Consider the following 17,280-nt stretch of genomic DNA (forward strand, 5'->3'; position numbering starts at 1 on the left):
AATTCAGTTGCTGACCTCCAAGTTTAACCTACACAAACTAGCAATTTCCTGCCCATGATGAGCATCAATCTTTACTTACCAACTCTTTTTTGCTCTTTTCTCACTTGTCATAGCCTGTGTATCTCCTCCCCATTAAGACAAATATTCATTGGCATATGAGTACAAGAATTCACTACTTTTGATAAAAATCTCACCAATGTTCTCACACTTCAAACTGACTATGCAAAGGTCATTTCATGGAGCCTTATTACTCCCTACTCTTATCATTCTTCTGAAATAAAAGAATAGGAAAAAAGAAACTTACCTACTCCTTTGTGGGCATCCACGCTGGTAAACTCCATTGTCCCATTATGGCCTTTTCTAGGATTTTCCTGGTACTGTTTGTGGTTCCCATTGGGACAATATCTGTAGGAAAGTCCATAATCTGCAAGATAAACCTGGAAGACATGAACAGACAAATGAATAATGCTTCTGTCCTCTGAAAATATAACCTTTATAATTAAGTCTTACGAAACTGTTAGGTTAAGAATAGCTTTAGATCTACATTTTATTAAACCAAATGGTGCCTTAGGATAAAATATATACAACTGGGGGCCATAACAATTAACTTTCCAACTTAAAGCCTTACTTCCATAGGCAGATCTTGTTTCTGAGTTTACTTAGATTTTTAATCTTTTTATTTTGCTCCCCAATCCCTTTCCCTCCCGGTGGGCATCTAGATATCATAAACCACAATATGTCTTTTTATCTGTATTCATACAGCTTATGAGGCTCTGCCTTTTCTTGTAATCCCCCTCTGTAACATAAAACTGTTTCAAGCAGGGAGAGGGAGATGAGATCAAACAACCTAAAAATATAAACTTAATATTATAGGAGTCTCCATTAACAGGAATTATAAAAATAGTGGACAGACTGTAAGAGGTAATGACTAAACAAACAAACAAACAAACAAAAAACACCCACCATCATGTTGTTTATATTTAAGAATGCAATGTCAATGCAATTTTTGGCACTTTAAACTGATCCATAGCATCACTGTTATCTTTGAAAGTAAGTTAGAATTGCACACAGGGTCTCCAAATAGAATCTAAATTGTTAAAAGTCCGAAGGCAATTCAAGAGAATTTTTCTCAGAATGCTTTTTGGAGAGACAAAGGAAGAGGGAGAAGCAGTTTTACATATACAGCATACACTAAATAGGGAACTGTTATGACTAGATATTTATTCTCACATGTGGTCAAAATATAGTAGTTCCCAACTACATGTTACCATGCTCCCCTCCAAAGAAAAAAGTTTCAACTTTCAAAATGTGTTGTTTCATGTGTATTTCTTTAAAATTTAGGGATTGAGGCAACATTACATGATGTAGCTTCAAGACAACAGAGTACTACAAAACAAATTGTGTTTTAAAATATAATATCTATTAAAAGAAAATTTAGTACTTAAATTTTAGTTGAAGTTTTTGGTTTTAGGATAGCCTAAATAGGAGGCATTTTGAACTTCAAAATATAAATAGCAGAGTTTTCTTCCTTTGTTGGAGACCATAGATTGCTAGAGTGTCTGAAAAAACATTTCAGTTTTGTCTCTCACCCGCAGATGCTGTCTCTCAACACTCCTCAGAAGTAACTGATCGCTCTGCCCTAAGGACTTCAGGGTCACTACTGAAGTTGCTTGCTTTCACTATTTATGATGCATTTTTATCTTTATTCCAAGAACTAAATAGATAGACTGACTTCATTCTGCAAAGCAGATATCCCAGAAATGCACATATTGATAATTCAGCAAATTGAAACATGTACTAAATAGGCCAGTCTAGTTATAAAAAAACAAAAACAAAAAAAGAACACTATCAAGAAACTTTTCATGTAGTTATTAGCCAAGAAGATCTAAAATTCATGGAGCACCTAATATACGAGTACGTCAGAGCATGCTAAGAGCTTCATATCATTGACCCACGCCATCCTTACAGAAATCCTGTAGGTATGTACCATTATCTCCATTTTACTCAGATGTAAACTGAAGTTTAGTGAAATTATGTGACTTGTGTAGTACAATGGAGCCAGAGACTCCAGTCTTCACTCTCGATCACTGTCAAAGGGAAATTGCACTGAACAAGTGAAATAGACAAGGAAGATTATTCACGGCTATTGCAATAGGGGAGAGAGATGCAACTTAACTCCACTGAAACAAAACGTGTCTGAAGAGTTTTTAAGCACTGAGGGTGAGCTAGTGAAAAGTACTGGAGGACATTAGGGGAGGCTGGTCAATGTGGCTAGGTTACCTATGTTTGCTAATTGGTGCTTAGACTTTTACCCTCCTTCAGAAACTGGGGGGATAGGGTCACAATGTTTCATGAAGATTACATTTTCAAGAGATGACTCCCAGGTCCTTGAGGTTCTTGGGAATAGACTTTCCTTTGTTGGGAAGCTTCTGATTACTAGTTAAATCTCCTTACTACTAATTGTTCTTTCTGTTCAGATTTTCATTTCTTCGTGATTAAATATTGGTAGGTTGTATGTTTCCAGAAATTTTATCCACTTCTTCTAATTTGTTGGTGTATAATTGTTCATAGTAATTTCTTATGATTCTTATTTCTGTGCTACTGGTTGTAATGTCTCTTCTTTCATTTCTGATTTCATTTATTTGGGTCTTCTCTTTTTTTTTTCTTAATCTAGGGAAAGGTTTGTCTACTTTGTTTGCTTTCAAAAAACCAGCTCTCAGTTTCAATGATCTTTTCTATTGTCTTTTTAGTCTCTATTTCATTTATTTTTATTCTGAAATTTATTATTTCCTCCCTTCTACTAAGTTTGTGCTTAGTCTGTCCTTTTTTTCCTATGACCCTTAGGTGGAAAGTTAGGTTGCTTATTTGAGATCTTTTTTCTTAATGTAGGAGTTTATTGCTATAAACTTCTTAGAACTGCTTTTGCTGCATCCCATAAATTTTGGAATGTTGTGTTTCCATTTTCATTCATCTGAAAGTATTTTTGATTTCCCTTTTGATTTCTTTGACTGACTGGTTGTTCAGGAACATGCTATTTAATCTCCACATATTCGTGAATACTGTGATTTTCCTCTTGTAATTGATTTCAAGTTTCATACCATCGTGGTTGGAAAAGATGCTTGATATGATTTAAATTATCTTAAATTTATTAAGACTTATTCTATAGCCTAATATGATTTATTCTAAAGAATGTTCCATGTACACTTAAGAAGACTGTGGATTCTATTGCCGTTGGATGGAATGTTTCATATATCTATTAGGCCCATGTGGTTTAATGTGATGTTTAAGTCCATTGTTTCCACATTGATTTTCTGTCTGGATGAACTATCCATTGTTGAAAGCCCCCGAAAATTACTGTATTGCTGTTTATTTCTCCCTTCATATCTGTTAATATATGCTTTATATATTAGATGCTCCGATATTGGGTGCACAATTGGTGGTCTTAATAGGGAGCTGTGGGTAGGATTCAAATAATCATGGAAGTCTATTGAACAAAATAGTAAGACAAAAACTATCTCCACCTCACTATATAAAACTTTTTTTTTTTTTTTTTCAGTTTGGATTTTTACCCATTAGTACAGTATATGGTTCATAACATTTATATTCTTAGATTCAATGAGAATTAGATAAATTCTCTAAAATTCTCATGTAAGTTTTAGTACCAGAGTCTATCAATATTTTAAAATTATAGATTGTGAGGCACTACTAAAGAAATTTAGGAGTGACTGGATTTGTTGGGTAGAGATCTGATGCAAGAGGAAGTCAACAATTTGTCCCAAGTATTCAAGATGTCGACAAATTAATTTGTCTTATATAGGTCAAAGTGAGAGTTTCTACTAAGATAACTTAGTAGAAATACACAGTCTAGAATTGTGTTGGAATAATGCAAAATATGAAAAAAAAAAAGCTGGGAAATGTTAAAAAGGAAGGGAAGAAAGCAAAGTAATATTTGGAGGTTCTATTATGTGATAATAACTGATCAGAGTACCTTTTACAAATTATTTCATGAAATCCAGTCAATCACCCAACTAGGTAGCATGGGCCTCATTTTAGATATGAGGAAGCTGAACATCCCAGTAGTTAATAACTGGCCCAAGTCACAAAGCTCATAAAGGATGGAAGCAGAATTCAAACCCATGCCAATATGACTTCAAAGTCCACTAACTTTTTAGAAATACAATATAGAATTTGGGGTCCTGCCCATTCCTGAAATTTTGTTGAAGTGAAAAATAAGTTTAAAAAGAACTCAGTCTACAGGAGGGTTTACAGTTTAGGTCCTATTTTTATATGCCCTTGAGCTATGAATAATTTTTACAATATAGGACTGCTAAAAAGAAAGAGAAAATGCAACAGAGTCCCATATGTGGCCCACAGAAGCCTAAAATATTTACTACCTGACTCTTTAAAGTTTGCCAACCTCTACAGCAAAATTTCGTTTTAAATTTTTTTATATCATACTTTTTTCCCTGTGAAATCAAAAATAACTAGTTAATATGTTTTACTTTAAGTACAAATATATATAATATTCCTAATTTTAGACCAGCCTGAAGTAGGAAACTCAAGGTCACCAAGATCAGGTAGAAGGTGAGTATTTGCATTATTTTCTGATTTGATTTCCTAAGACTAGACATAGGAAAATTTTACATTTAGCTCCCTAGTGCACTTTAAATGCTTTTCTTCTTATGCAACTTTTCCGAATTTAGTAACCATTTCCTTTCTCCATGAGTAAAAGGACAGCCCTGCCTGCTTCTCCTTCCATAGAGCTTCCTATATCACTGCACTGCAGCTCATGGTACTCCTTTCTACATGATACTCCTTTTTTCCTCACCTTTCTTAGATGTGCTTTATGCTTTTTTTATAACTTGGTGAGGTAGGTCGGGATGATATGTGTCATTATCCACATTTAACAAATGAAAATTTCTATACCCAAATAATGCATGTCACCCAACACTCACTAAATCCAGCTTCTACAAAGGGTCTTATTGTTTTAGTGAATTTCTCAACATCTCCATAAAACACCTAATCTGAATTAACGCTTTCATGGACTTTTGACCTTAATATCTTGTTATTGAAAAGGTAGTGTAGAAGCCACTGAGGTGTAATCCCATCAAAAAGAATTGCCCTTTCACCTGTGAGGAGTACAATAAGCTGCATCCTCCAGTGGCATGATCTTAGGAACTGCCACAGCATATGAGCTAGGCCACACTTTTCCTGGGAAGCTCCTGCAAAGAATGATCATGGTGGAGATACTATGTATGTGGCCATTTCTACCCAGAGATACTTCTAGTGGGTCTCTGCTCTGCTGCTCACTAATGGGTTGGCTGAGACTTTGTCAGACAGGAATCATGAGTCTGGGCTCTCCCTGCCCAAGCCTTCTTGTCCCCTTTTCTTTCACAGGTGTCATATCAGCATCCCACCCTGAAAGCTTTTCTTGTCCAATCCTGCTTCTTCTCCTTTTATGTCTCAGAGGTAATGTTGTCTCAGCATCTGCTTCTCTGAGACCTGGATTTGACACAGGTGGTCTGTAAATCATAACCTTGATTAAAAGCGCTGAACAAATGAAGATGAAAAACAAATTTGCCTTTGATGGCCATGAAAAATACAACTTTCCTATACTAATAAGCCTGTCTTAAAAATCCACTTCCTGTTTTACCTAGCCAGATGTGCACCCATATATGACACGTTCTCAAGTTCTGCACCTAGTTAAAACTTTACTTCCCATCTCCTTCGCTTCCTAATGCTTGCAGGCTCTTACACTGCTTTATTTTTATTAATGGGTGGGTAAAACTAATGATCAAAGAGCACCTTGTGTTAACTCTTCTTTGCAGTGAATTGCTTGGGAAGGGCCTGTGTCTTCAATGTGGCACCGCTCCAGGGATACTCCAAGCCTGTCTTAAAAGGAGGTGTTCTTCTTTACCTCCTACCACACTTCCTGGATTCACCACTTATAACTGAATCCTATTCTGGTATGTTGATCCCTTTAGCCCCAAGTCAACTTACTGGGTTTCCATTTGTGTCCACGTGGATTTACTATCTTAAAATGTACAAAGTCATTTTGTTTTTCTTTTATTTATGCTTTAGCCCCAGCATTTACAAGCTGTAAGCTCCTAGGGGACAAGAAGCCAGGATAATGTTGTATAACATTTTTGTATCCATGGCAACCTATTATAAGGCCTTCTGCATAGGTTTAATAAATTTTTATTGATTTGACTTGATGGTAATAATTGGACAAACTGAAGTAAAATTATTTTCAATTGATACCTGAGTGCCAAGCATCATAAACTATTGAGAACTGTATATTTTTTAAAAGAAAAATGAATGCATATATTTTTAATATAGTTGACTATTGAACAACATAGGTTTGAACCACACGGGTCAACTTATATGGCTTTTTGTTCCCCAGTAAATACTGTAAATATATATTTTCTCTTCTTTATGATTTTCCTAATGACATTTTCTTTTATCTAGTTTCCTTTAATGTAAGAATATAGTATATAATACATATAACACAAAAAATATGTTAATCGACTGTTTATATTATCGGTAAGGCTTTCCGTCAACAGTAGCTTATTTTGGAGGGGTCAAAAATCATAAGTGGATTTTCAACTGCATTGGGGGTCGGTGCCCCCACGTTGTTCAAGGGTTAGCTTGCTATGTGAAAGCATCGAGTGCTTTACAGACGTCAAATCATTTCTCCCTTATGACCCTAAGAGGAAGCTATTTTATCTTGAGGATAAGAAGATAGGCTGAGTAGTTAGGTGCTCTAAAATAGAGCAAGGAGAGACTACTTCTAACTGGGAGACTCAGAGAAAAAAAGATTAGGGCCTTGAAAAACATCTAAGATTTCCACAAATGGAAAACAGGGAAGAAGAAATAACACAAGAAGGAAAACCAGGGCATGGGTCAGAGTGTGTTGGGAGTGGAGAGGTTATTGGGATAGAACACATGCCAGGAAACCTGGTTGGCACCAGTTTACAGATAGCTTTTAAAACCATATTAAGAAGTGGGCACGTGATTTTTGTATGCAAATAGATGTCACTGAAGGTTTTTGTAAGGAACAGTATTATCAGTACTGGCAACATCACAATGAGGAAATGGAAGCAGAGAGTGCATTTAGGAGAATGTAGTAATAGTCCAGGCAAGAGGCAATGGGGAATTGGACTAGGGCACTGGTGAAAAAAAGTAGGGAGACAAAGAAGAGAGCAACAAGTTATTGGATAAGAGAGGAGAGGGAGAAAGGGGTAACTCTGAAAATGGTGTCGTTGGCTGGGTAAGTGAAGATTCAATGAATAGAGGAAAAGCTAGTAGGAGGAAGAGGATATATGGAAAGAAATTTGTTTATTCATTTCTGTACCAAAAGCAAATGGATTGATTGGTGGCAAACACTCTAATCTAACCTGTTTCTGGTTCTTTCAGTTTATGCAGGACTGAGTGAAAAATTCATAGTTGATGGAAAAAGTAAAGGACCTTTTTCCCATTAAGAGATAAGAATCTAAATATTCTTGGGGAGTAAAATAAGATAAAATATTCTTTTGTTATTGTCTCACAATTTTGGAGGCTAGAAGTCTGAAATCAAGCTGTTGGCAGGGTAGATATCCGGTTGACTCTTTCTGAGGGTTGTAAGGGATAATTTGTCCAATGCCTCTTTCCTAAGATTCTGGTAGTCTCAGGAGTTCCTTGGTTTGCAGAAGTCATTCTCCCTGTCTCTTCACATCGATTTCCTCTATGCATGTCTGTCTCTATGTCCAAGTTTCCCCTTTTATAAGAACAGCAATCTTTGGATTAGGGCCTTTGCTAAAGATCTCATCTTAACTCAAAAGGACCCTACTTCCATAAAAGGTCATATTCACATATACTAGGGGTTGGGACATGAACATCTCCTGAAGGCACACAATTCAACTCATAGCAGTTCCCATTCTCAGTTTCTCTTTGTGAATAGAGCTGACAGAGCTCTATGTATAAGAAAGCACTCATAATGGCTATATTAAATAGTAAAGATCTCTCAACACAGTGGATATTTTCTCCCAATAGGAATTTAAGAAATGTAGAAATGCGCTTAGTTGCTGTACTTGGCTATGCTATATCCAGCTCTGCTTGAATGGCTCTACCTGTTACTCCTCAACACTGAATGACTAATCAACCAATTCATTTATACATTAACCTATTCAATTACTCATTGTTCACTCATCACTTATTTATTGAGTGCTTATTATATACCATGTTCTATGTCTGATGCTGGATACACATCGATGAATAAAACATAATCCCTGTTTTCCTATTTATAAGACTAGAAATTTGCTCTCCTGATAGACATTTAACTGAAAGAAATCATGCTTACCTGGTTCTGTACCAATAGTTTCCTAAGTCAGATTTGTAGCTAACAACCATTCCATACAGGAAATCAGCGGCTATGAATACTAAAAGGGGCCAGAGATCACATGATCTAGGCTACTCAATTACAGAAAGGGAAACTGTGGCAGAGAAATGTACTGCAATATGTAATAAAAAAAAAAAAAACACGAAAAAAAGGAAAAGCAAGCTTAAGCATAATTAGAATAAAAATTGTCTATATTCTCATTTTCTCATGAATTTTAGGATAAAGAAGAAAGAAAGTGGAAGAAATAAAATTATGTCTGATATTAAAGAATGATGCTAATTTTGTTACATGTGGTAATGGCATTGTTATAATATGGTTAACTGTCCTTGTTTTTTGGAAATGCAGATACTTAAGTATTTAGAAGCAAAAGGTGATGATGATATCTATAATTTTTTAAAACTTCTCATCCAAAAAATAGATAAAATAAATTTTCAAAATGTTAATATTTAAGTTAAAGTGGTGGATATATGGACTCCTTTACTATTCAAAATGTTTGAAATTTTTCAAAATAAAAGGTTAAAAAACCTACATCCTCCTAGACTCAAAATTACATAACTAACAGATTCTCACTTGTCTCACAGTCTCAGACTGGGAAATAAGCTTCATAAAATATTAATTTTAAATATGGTCACCATGACTTCTAAATTATAGTATGCCATTTTTTTCCAATATTTTCTATTACCACGCTCCAATGATAAGAATCCAGTAGTCCATATTCATATAACTGTCATTTGCATAGAATTTTGAAATAATTTTTTTAATATGGATCTAATTTGATTTAAAATCAGGCATCTTAATATACACATGTTAAGAATAAATTTTGATAACAGGAACACTATTAAGTATCAGATAACAAAGTTAAAAATGCATTTGATTACTTAGTTTTAAACAAATTTAATAAATTGGAGTGTAGTAAAGGGAATTAACACATTACAGAACATTTGATGGAAATAAAATTTGGGGCTGACTTTATTTTTATTTGAAAAATCATACTGAAAGAATCCCAAAACAGTAAGTTGGTAGAATTGATCTATGACTACCAGATACATATGAGCTATTAAATCCCAAAAATAACATATTCATATGACAAATAATTATACTGAGGCAAAAAGTTCACTGAAAGTGTGTACTTCAAAAATAATTCTAGCAGTATGAAACTCATAAAATTTTAAAAGTTCAAATAACTAAAATCACAGGAACAAATTTCAAAGTCTCTTTATTCAACTAAAAATACATAACAAAACCTCACTAGAAAGAAAATAACATGCATGTTATAAGTGATGAAAAAAACTACCATGTTACTTAAATGACAGTATAACACCATCCACATGATATCAAGATATTAAAGTAGCTTTACCAGTTGTGCCATCTACTAATAAAGTGTCATCAAGCTAAGACATATAACACTACTCTGGAGATAATGAAATACAGACGTATGTTACCAGGACGAAATTTTATATGTATTCAACAAAGGAAATGCTACCTCTAAATGGTAGCCATATTATGTGCACTTATCATGCAAAATTCTTACAAACACACTTTCCCACTACATCTTATGAGTAACTGTGATTGATAAATGGATTGTATTAGAATTCCCTCTAGCAAACAGTGAACAAGAAGCTTTAATGAGGCTTCTGACCCTACTCTACGGATATCTTAGGGAATCTGAAAACGAGTATTTTCCCACCAGGTACAGGTCCGTTGCTACAATTTCTGCTCCCAGCTCCTTAAATTTTGCCTAAATTTAAACTTTTTAATTTCTTTAGCTAAAAACACTTTGGAAGCATAAGGAGAAACCTTACCTTCTGCAATGAGCATTGTGTACTTGGAAAACACATTTTCAGAGAATCATAGAATTTTTGAGCTAGAAGGAACTTTTGAGATCACTTAGTCAAATTCCCACATTTTATAGACTATATAGACAAAGTGCACACAAGTTAAATCATTTGCTGAAGGCTGCAATTCTGCTCAATGTCAGAACTGGGACTGTAACCTGGTCTCCTGACTTTCAGTCCAGCACAACTCCCAGTAATCAAACAATGTTTTCAAAAATCACAGGTTTCCTAAGTCATAGTTATCACTCTAGACACTGACATGAGGAACTACCTTTCTGTACCTGTGAAGGCCTCCTCTTCAATCTAGCAGGCAGCTTTGGGGCAGAAACACACAGAGCATGGTAGGGTGAAGGGGTTGAACACACAAGGTACTCCGGGCACAAAGTGAGATGGCAGGCATTGCATCAAGACTGGCCTCATATCTTGAGAAGTCAAGAAAGTATTTCTGGAAGGGTCATTCCAAAAGAAACACTAACTTAGATGCTGTGAGGAATACAAAGGAAGAGAAGTATACCTACCTATAAGCCTCAAGGAGTTCACTCTTGTTCAGGACATAAGACAACACAAGACAAGTGAGACTTGAATGCTCATGTGTTCAAAGTATACATGAGAAGTTGAAGGAAATTACAAAAGGAGGAGATCACTATAGATCAGAATCATCAAGAGAGGCTTCATGTAACAGACGGGATATAAGCTAGTGCGAAAAACAATGTGCTTCTGATCAACAAATGGGTGGCTTTCCATACATGAGAGCATCTGCATCACTGAAATAAAAAGATGTGTACAAACCCCGATTTTAGTTAAAATGCTTCAGCTATCTTCACTAGTGACACTGGGAGATGCAGCTAAATGGGTGGTATTCAATGGTAAAACCATCACTCAATATCATTTCCATAATGCCAATATAAGTAATGATACCAGACAAACACATTCGTTTTCAAAATACTATATATATCAGCACACATAAGCCTAAGTTTCTAGTAATCAATTGTACAACACCAAGTTATATCCAAAAGTCAGTGCGGTGAGAAACACAAGTTAGAAAAGTTAGGTAATCTAAGAGGACAGATATGCTTATCTGTCAGGGAAGCATAAGAATATAACATAATGACTAAAACCCAGTAAACATTGAAAATATTCGATAAAATTTATTTATATGGTCTTTTCTGAAGATGTACCTCTTCTGAAATAGATGTTCTTAATATAATTTAATTTTTAATTTAAAAAATTTTTTGACCAAACTAGTACACTTGATTTCCTCTTTTTTTTTTACTGAATACAGTATTACCACTGAACGATTTTCTTTAGTCCTTCATTTTAAATATAATTTATTTTTTTTTTAATTAAAATGGAAATAATGTAAAGAAGTACCTAAGATATCCAGATTTTTTAAAATTATTTTTTCCCCACAGATAAAGTTGAGATTTTTTTCCTTTAAACAGAAAATATTGAAGATTAATGACAGAAAGAAGCTAAATGGTATACATTTTGACAGTCTTCAAAATTCCAAATTTGGAGAGTATCAGATGAGTTATTGCGAAATAGCCAAAATGCAATTAAGATAGGGGAAAAACAAAAAGAAACAAAATAATCTACAATGGCCCAGTTGGGCTCTCAATGAGACAATTTGACTGATTTCAAGAAAAAAACATTGTTTGGTCCCAGTATAAATAGAATTAGAGGAAATGTTTTTGTATATTTTTGTTTGTTTTAAAAGAAAAAGAAAAAATAATGAAAGGAAAATGCCCCAGAACATCAACTGTTCCCGAAATTGGCTATCCAAGACATTACTTTGACTACTACCATGTTTCCCTGAAAATAAGACCTAGCTGGACAATTAGCTCTAACGCATCTTTTGGAGCAAAAATTAATATAAGACCCGATATTATATTATTATATTATATTATATTATATTATATTATATTATATTATATTATATTATATTATATCCAGTCTTATAGTAAAATAAGACCAGGTCTCATATTATAGTAAAATAAGATTCGGTCTTATATTAATTTTAGCTCCAAAAGACGCATTAAAGCTGATTGTCCGGCTAGGTCTTATTTTTGAGGAAACACAGTATTCTTATTAGGACCCTTTCCATTACACCTCAACATAGATGGCTGTTGTTTTTATCCAATACCCCTTTGACTCTATATCCCAATTTTACCTTAATCCTTACAACTCGATTGCTTTGACAAAGGCTATGTAAGTGTCAACTTTCCTTGCCTTTCTATCTTGCCAAACCACGCAACAATGTCTTCTCTCTCTAATTTTGAGTCTTTTTCCCACTTGTTTTTTCTCTTCATTAAATAGCATATTGCTGAAGTTCCTTTCACCATAGTTCTCATTCAATACACACATATGAAAGTAGAACATCTGAAACTGTGACTCATGAAAGCTTTCTGGAAATAAAGTAATCTATGTATCAAAAGGGCCCACCAGATATGTGGGAAAATCAATATACAATGACCTACTCTAAAACATATCATGGCAAAACAATTAGACATTATTAATAAAGCAAAAAAATTCTAATGACAGCAAGGCAAAAAGAACAAGTAATATACAACGGTAAGAGAATTAACTGGCAGGAGACTTCTTAAAAGCAACATGGAAACAAGGCAATAATAGATCAGCATTTTCAAGAAATTCAAGGAAAGAAAATATGAACTAAGTATTTTAAATCCATCCAAGCTATCCCTCAAGCAGCAATGCTATTGAAAAAGTTTCATACATGCAAGGGAATGATGTGCCCGTGGGCGCTTCTTGAGCAATCCACTAGAAAATTTGTTTCATCCAATTAAAAGATGTATGGGTAACTTGGACAAAAGGACAAGAAGGTAGGCATTTAATATATTTAATTATAGCTAAGACTGAAACAAGGCTAGGGACAAATGAAGATATAAATAATATATGTTATGACAAAGTAAACTGGTGTTACTGAGACACCAGTAAGGGAATGAAACAATAGTAAGAGACAGAGGAAAGTAAAATAAGCTCACTGGTAGTGAATGGAAGTCAAAAAATACCACAAAAGGGGCTGGCCGTGTGGCTCAGGCGGATAGAGCTCCATGCTCCTAACTCCGAAGGCTGCCAGATCGATTCCCACATGAGCCAGTGGGCTCTCAACCACAAGGTTGCCGGTTCAACTCCTTGAGTCCCGCAAGGGATGTTGGGCTCTGCCCCCTGCAACTAGCAATGGCAACTGGACCTGGTGCTGAGTTGCGCCCTCCACAACTAAGACGGAAAGAACAACAACTTGAAGCTGAACAGCACCCTCCACAACTGAGATTGAAAGGCCAACAACTTGACTTGGTAAAAAGTCCTGGAAGTACACACTGTTCCCCAATAAAGTCCTGTTCCCCTTCCCCAATAAAATCTTAAAAAAAAAAAAATACCACAAAAGACTATCACAGTAGTAGTAGTAAAAGGTTAAATATGGAGGGAAGTGTGCTAAAAGCATCTTTAAAAGATATAAATACCTTAAGTTCTACAATAAAAATATGAACATTCATAAATCATCTCCCCCCACCAAGAAAAAAAAATCTTAAGGAATAAAAGATTAAAAAAACACATAAGAAAGAAACAGAGTAAATATAAATAATGAATATTTACCAAATATCATAGCAACCATCTTTATAAAACAGGAAACTACATGAAAATCAAGGAAACAGACAAAACCACATTAATAATAGAAGATTTTTAAATACTTGGTACAAAACATATCAGGTGGACAAAATGTAAGTAAAGATATAGATGACATCAATAATATAGTCAATAAGGTAGATATTTTGGATAGGTGTTAAACTTTACAGTACGAAAACAGACTATCTTTTTCTCAAGCAAATATGGAAGACTGACAAAAACTAATCTTCTTCTAAGTTACCACAAAAGCTTCAGTGCATTCAAAAGAGTGTAATTATTATAAGCAATACCCTGACCAGCCTGTCACAAGTCTAGATTTTAATTACAATTAAAAAAAAAGTCCTTCTACAAAAAAATTTTTAAACTTATTGCACTAGTTTTGGTGAAGGAGAAATATGAGCCTTCTAAAAAATAAATAAGAATACTACATATCAAAATCCATGAAGTACAATATAAAGGAGTTACCAGAGGAAAAAATCCGGCCCTTACACACGGAAGTAAAAAATACTAACAATGAAAATAAGTTAAATAGATCCCAAATTGAAGACCAAGAAAAAGAATAAAAGAGTAAAATTAAAAGAACATAAGAAAATCTATACTAAAGGCAAAATAAAAAATTAATGAGCTATAAAGAGAAAACAAGTATCTCAAAAATCAAACTCTAAGTTGGTTGAAAAATTAACAAAAATGTACACAGTACTAGTCACTTTCATCATGACAGAAAAAAAGGAGAAAACAGAAATAAATTTAAGAAAATACAAGGAAACAATTGAAGTAGAAGAAATTTACAAGTCCTGAGACTATAATGCAGATGACCATATAAATAAATTTGGAAAACTAGACAAAATGGATATTGACCCACAGAGAAAAAGAGCTTGTTTAACCAATTTCCATTAGAAAAAATAGAAAGTTACAAGGAAGTACCTCATAGTAAAGCAGCAGAACCAGGTGGTTTCACATTCAAAAACCAAATTATCCCAATGTAATAGAAATAATTCTGGAACATAAAAAATGAAACAAAGCCTCCAAATTATTTTTATGAAGCAAGTAGAACGTTGATACCTAAATCTGATTAAAAAAATGACCAGTATCACTTATAAATCCCAATATGACAATATTAGATAAAATATTAGTGAAAACACTTCATCACTATATTAAGTAATATACCATAACAAAGTGGGTTTATTCCTGGAAAGTAAGGTTGGCTCAATATATTACACTATATTAATAGAGCTAAGAAAAACATGATTATTTCCATACATGCTAAGCAAGCCTTTGACAAAATTCAATACCTATCATGTAAAAACAAAAAATCCATTCAAGAACACAGGGATTGATGGTTATTTCCTTAGTATGACTATAAAGACACAACACACTCACATACACATATTCACACATACGTTTATACATAGTTAGACATACCTTAGTCCTAAGGTCAGCATCACATTTAATGGGATAATGCTTCAGGCATTTTTACTAAGATTAGGAAGAGGCAAAGATGATCACTATCTTCACTTACTACTTACTATGTACTGGATGTACTAGTAATGCAATTAGACAAAACAAATCGGAAACATAAGAACTGGAAAAGAAGAAAAACTATCTATTTGCATATGACATGACAGTTTCCTAAGAAAACCCTAGAGAATCATCACTAAAACTACCTCAAATTCAGTGAATTAACAGGATATTAAATGAATGCATAGAAATCAACCATTTTCATATATACAATCAATCGCGTAGAAGATAAAATGGTAGAGTAAACCACACCGACAATACCAACAAAAAATGATATAATATTTATGATATAATATTTAGGAATAAACATAACAAGAAATATACAAAACTACTATGAGAAAAGCTTTAAAATACTCCAGAAGATACAAACGTAAAACTGATGAAATAAAAAAAATATTCCTTGTTGAATAGAACATCTGTAAACCATAAAAATGTCAGGCCTTCCCCAAATTAATTTATAAATTTTAAAAAATTCCAATGAACACGCCAACAAACATTTGTTTTAAATGAAGCTGGACAAAAGAATATAGAAAATATGAATAGCTAGAATAATACTGAAATAGAAAAGCTACAAGGCACTATCAAAAGGGGACTGACTACACACATAACAAATTCTCAGAAATCAATACACTGGTATGGTAGTGAAGTAAATAAAGTACAGTGGTTCAATAGAATACAGAAATAAACTGAAGTACATATGAAAATCTAGTATATGATAAAGGTGGTATCTAATACTGCTGAAGCAAATTTATTTTTCCCCCCATAGTGCTGAAAAACCTGAAAACCCATTTAGAAAAAAAATAAAATTGGGTCCACACTTCCTGTTGTGTAAAAGAATAAACTCTCAATGAATGAGAGATTGAAATGTAAAAAAAGAAACCATACAATAAAATTCACATATAACCTGTATTTAGAACTAGGTTATTAACCATGAGTCAATATCCACAATAAATAAAAGATAAATTTGAATACACTAAAAATTTAAAAATTCACCTTCTACATGGCATAAAACAGGCAAATTGGGGGAAAAAAAAACTATTTGCAAAATACGTAATATGTGAAGAGCTAATATAATTAATTCATAACCAAAGAACTCTTCAGAATCAAGAGAATAAAAATCAAAAAAGAAAGAAAAATGAATAAAAGACATGAGTAAACAATTCACACACACACACAAAAAAAAATAAAATAAAAAGAAAGAAAAAGGGGCCCTTTTTGGTTTGTCAATGAGGAACACAATGGATGGAATGGCTGCATTTACATTCCCACTGCATGCTGGAAATTAGATAAAATGAAAGATACAAATGTTTTTGGATATTAAACATGCAGCACAAGACTGAGATCCTTGAGAAAATGGAAAGCTCAGGTGAGCCCCCAAAATGCCCCAGCTTTCTGCCTGGTGACAATTCCAAACTCAAGAACAGGAAGGGAAACAACTGCAGTACAGCAATCCCACTGAGGAGATGGTGACTGAGTTCGGAGAGGCTCCAAAAGAAACTGAAATTGCAGAAAGGTATTCAGAAGATGAGAAAGCTACAGAGGAAGGGAGGGAGGGAAGAAGGTAGGAAGGATGGAAGGCAGGAAGGCAGGAAGGCAGGAAGGAAGGAAGGAAGGAAGAAAGGAAAGAAAGGAAGGAAGGAAACAGCTCCAGAAAAATCTGCAAAGGGATCTCCTTGAGTCCTATCTGTAGGATAAAAGGTAGAACAAAGGACAAATGGGGAGTGAGGCGAAGAACAATTCCTAGGCGAAGAACAAAACCCATTCACACAGAGCTGGGAGATGTTTGCATTCTGACCAACCAGAGACGTAAGTCCTCACAGGGAATTCAGTAGAAATCACAGAACTTCACATCATTGAAGCAGAAATAAACTATCCACAGAGTATAAACTATCTTAAAGCTTAAAA

The 17,280-nt window shown here is 34.1% G+C and overlaps 1 protein-coding gene across 4 annotated transcripts in view; it reads right to left on the reverse strand.

The window, feature by feature from the left end:
* Positions 1-17,280, reverse strand: part of VRK2 (VRK serine/threonine kinase 2) — a 96,519-nt gene that overhangs the window by 37,926 nt on the left and 41,313 nt on the right. For all 4 annotated transcript variants that reach the window (XM_074332005.2, XM_074332006.2, XM_019717191.3 and 1 more), the window contains exon 8: positions 305-437. In XM_074332005.2, the coding sequence (XP_074188106.2) occupies positions 305-437 (133 nt within the window). The remainder of the gene's footprint in view (positions 1-304; positions 438-17,280) is intronic.

This window comes from Rhinolophus sinicus, chromosome 2, assembly GCF_057876585.1.
Source record: "Rhinolophus sinicus isolate RSI-liver-muscle chromosome 2, RSI-T2T, whole genome shotgun sequence".
Lineage (NCBI taxonomy): Eukaryota > Metazoa > Chordata > Mammalia > Chiroptera > Rhinolophidae > Rhinolophus > Rhinolophus sinicus.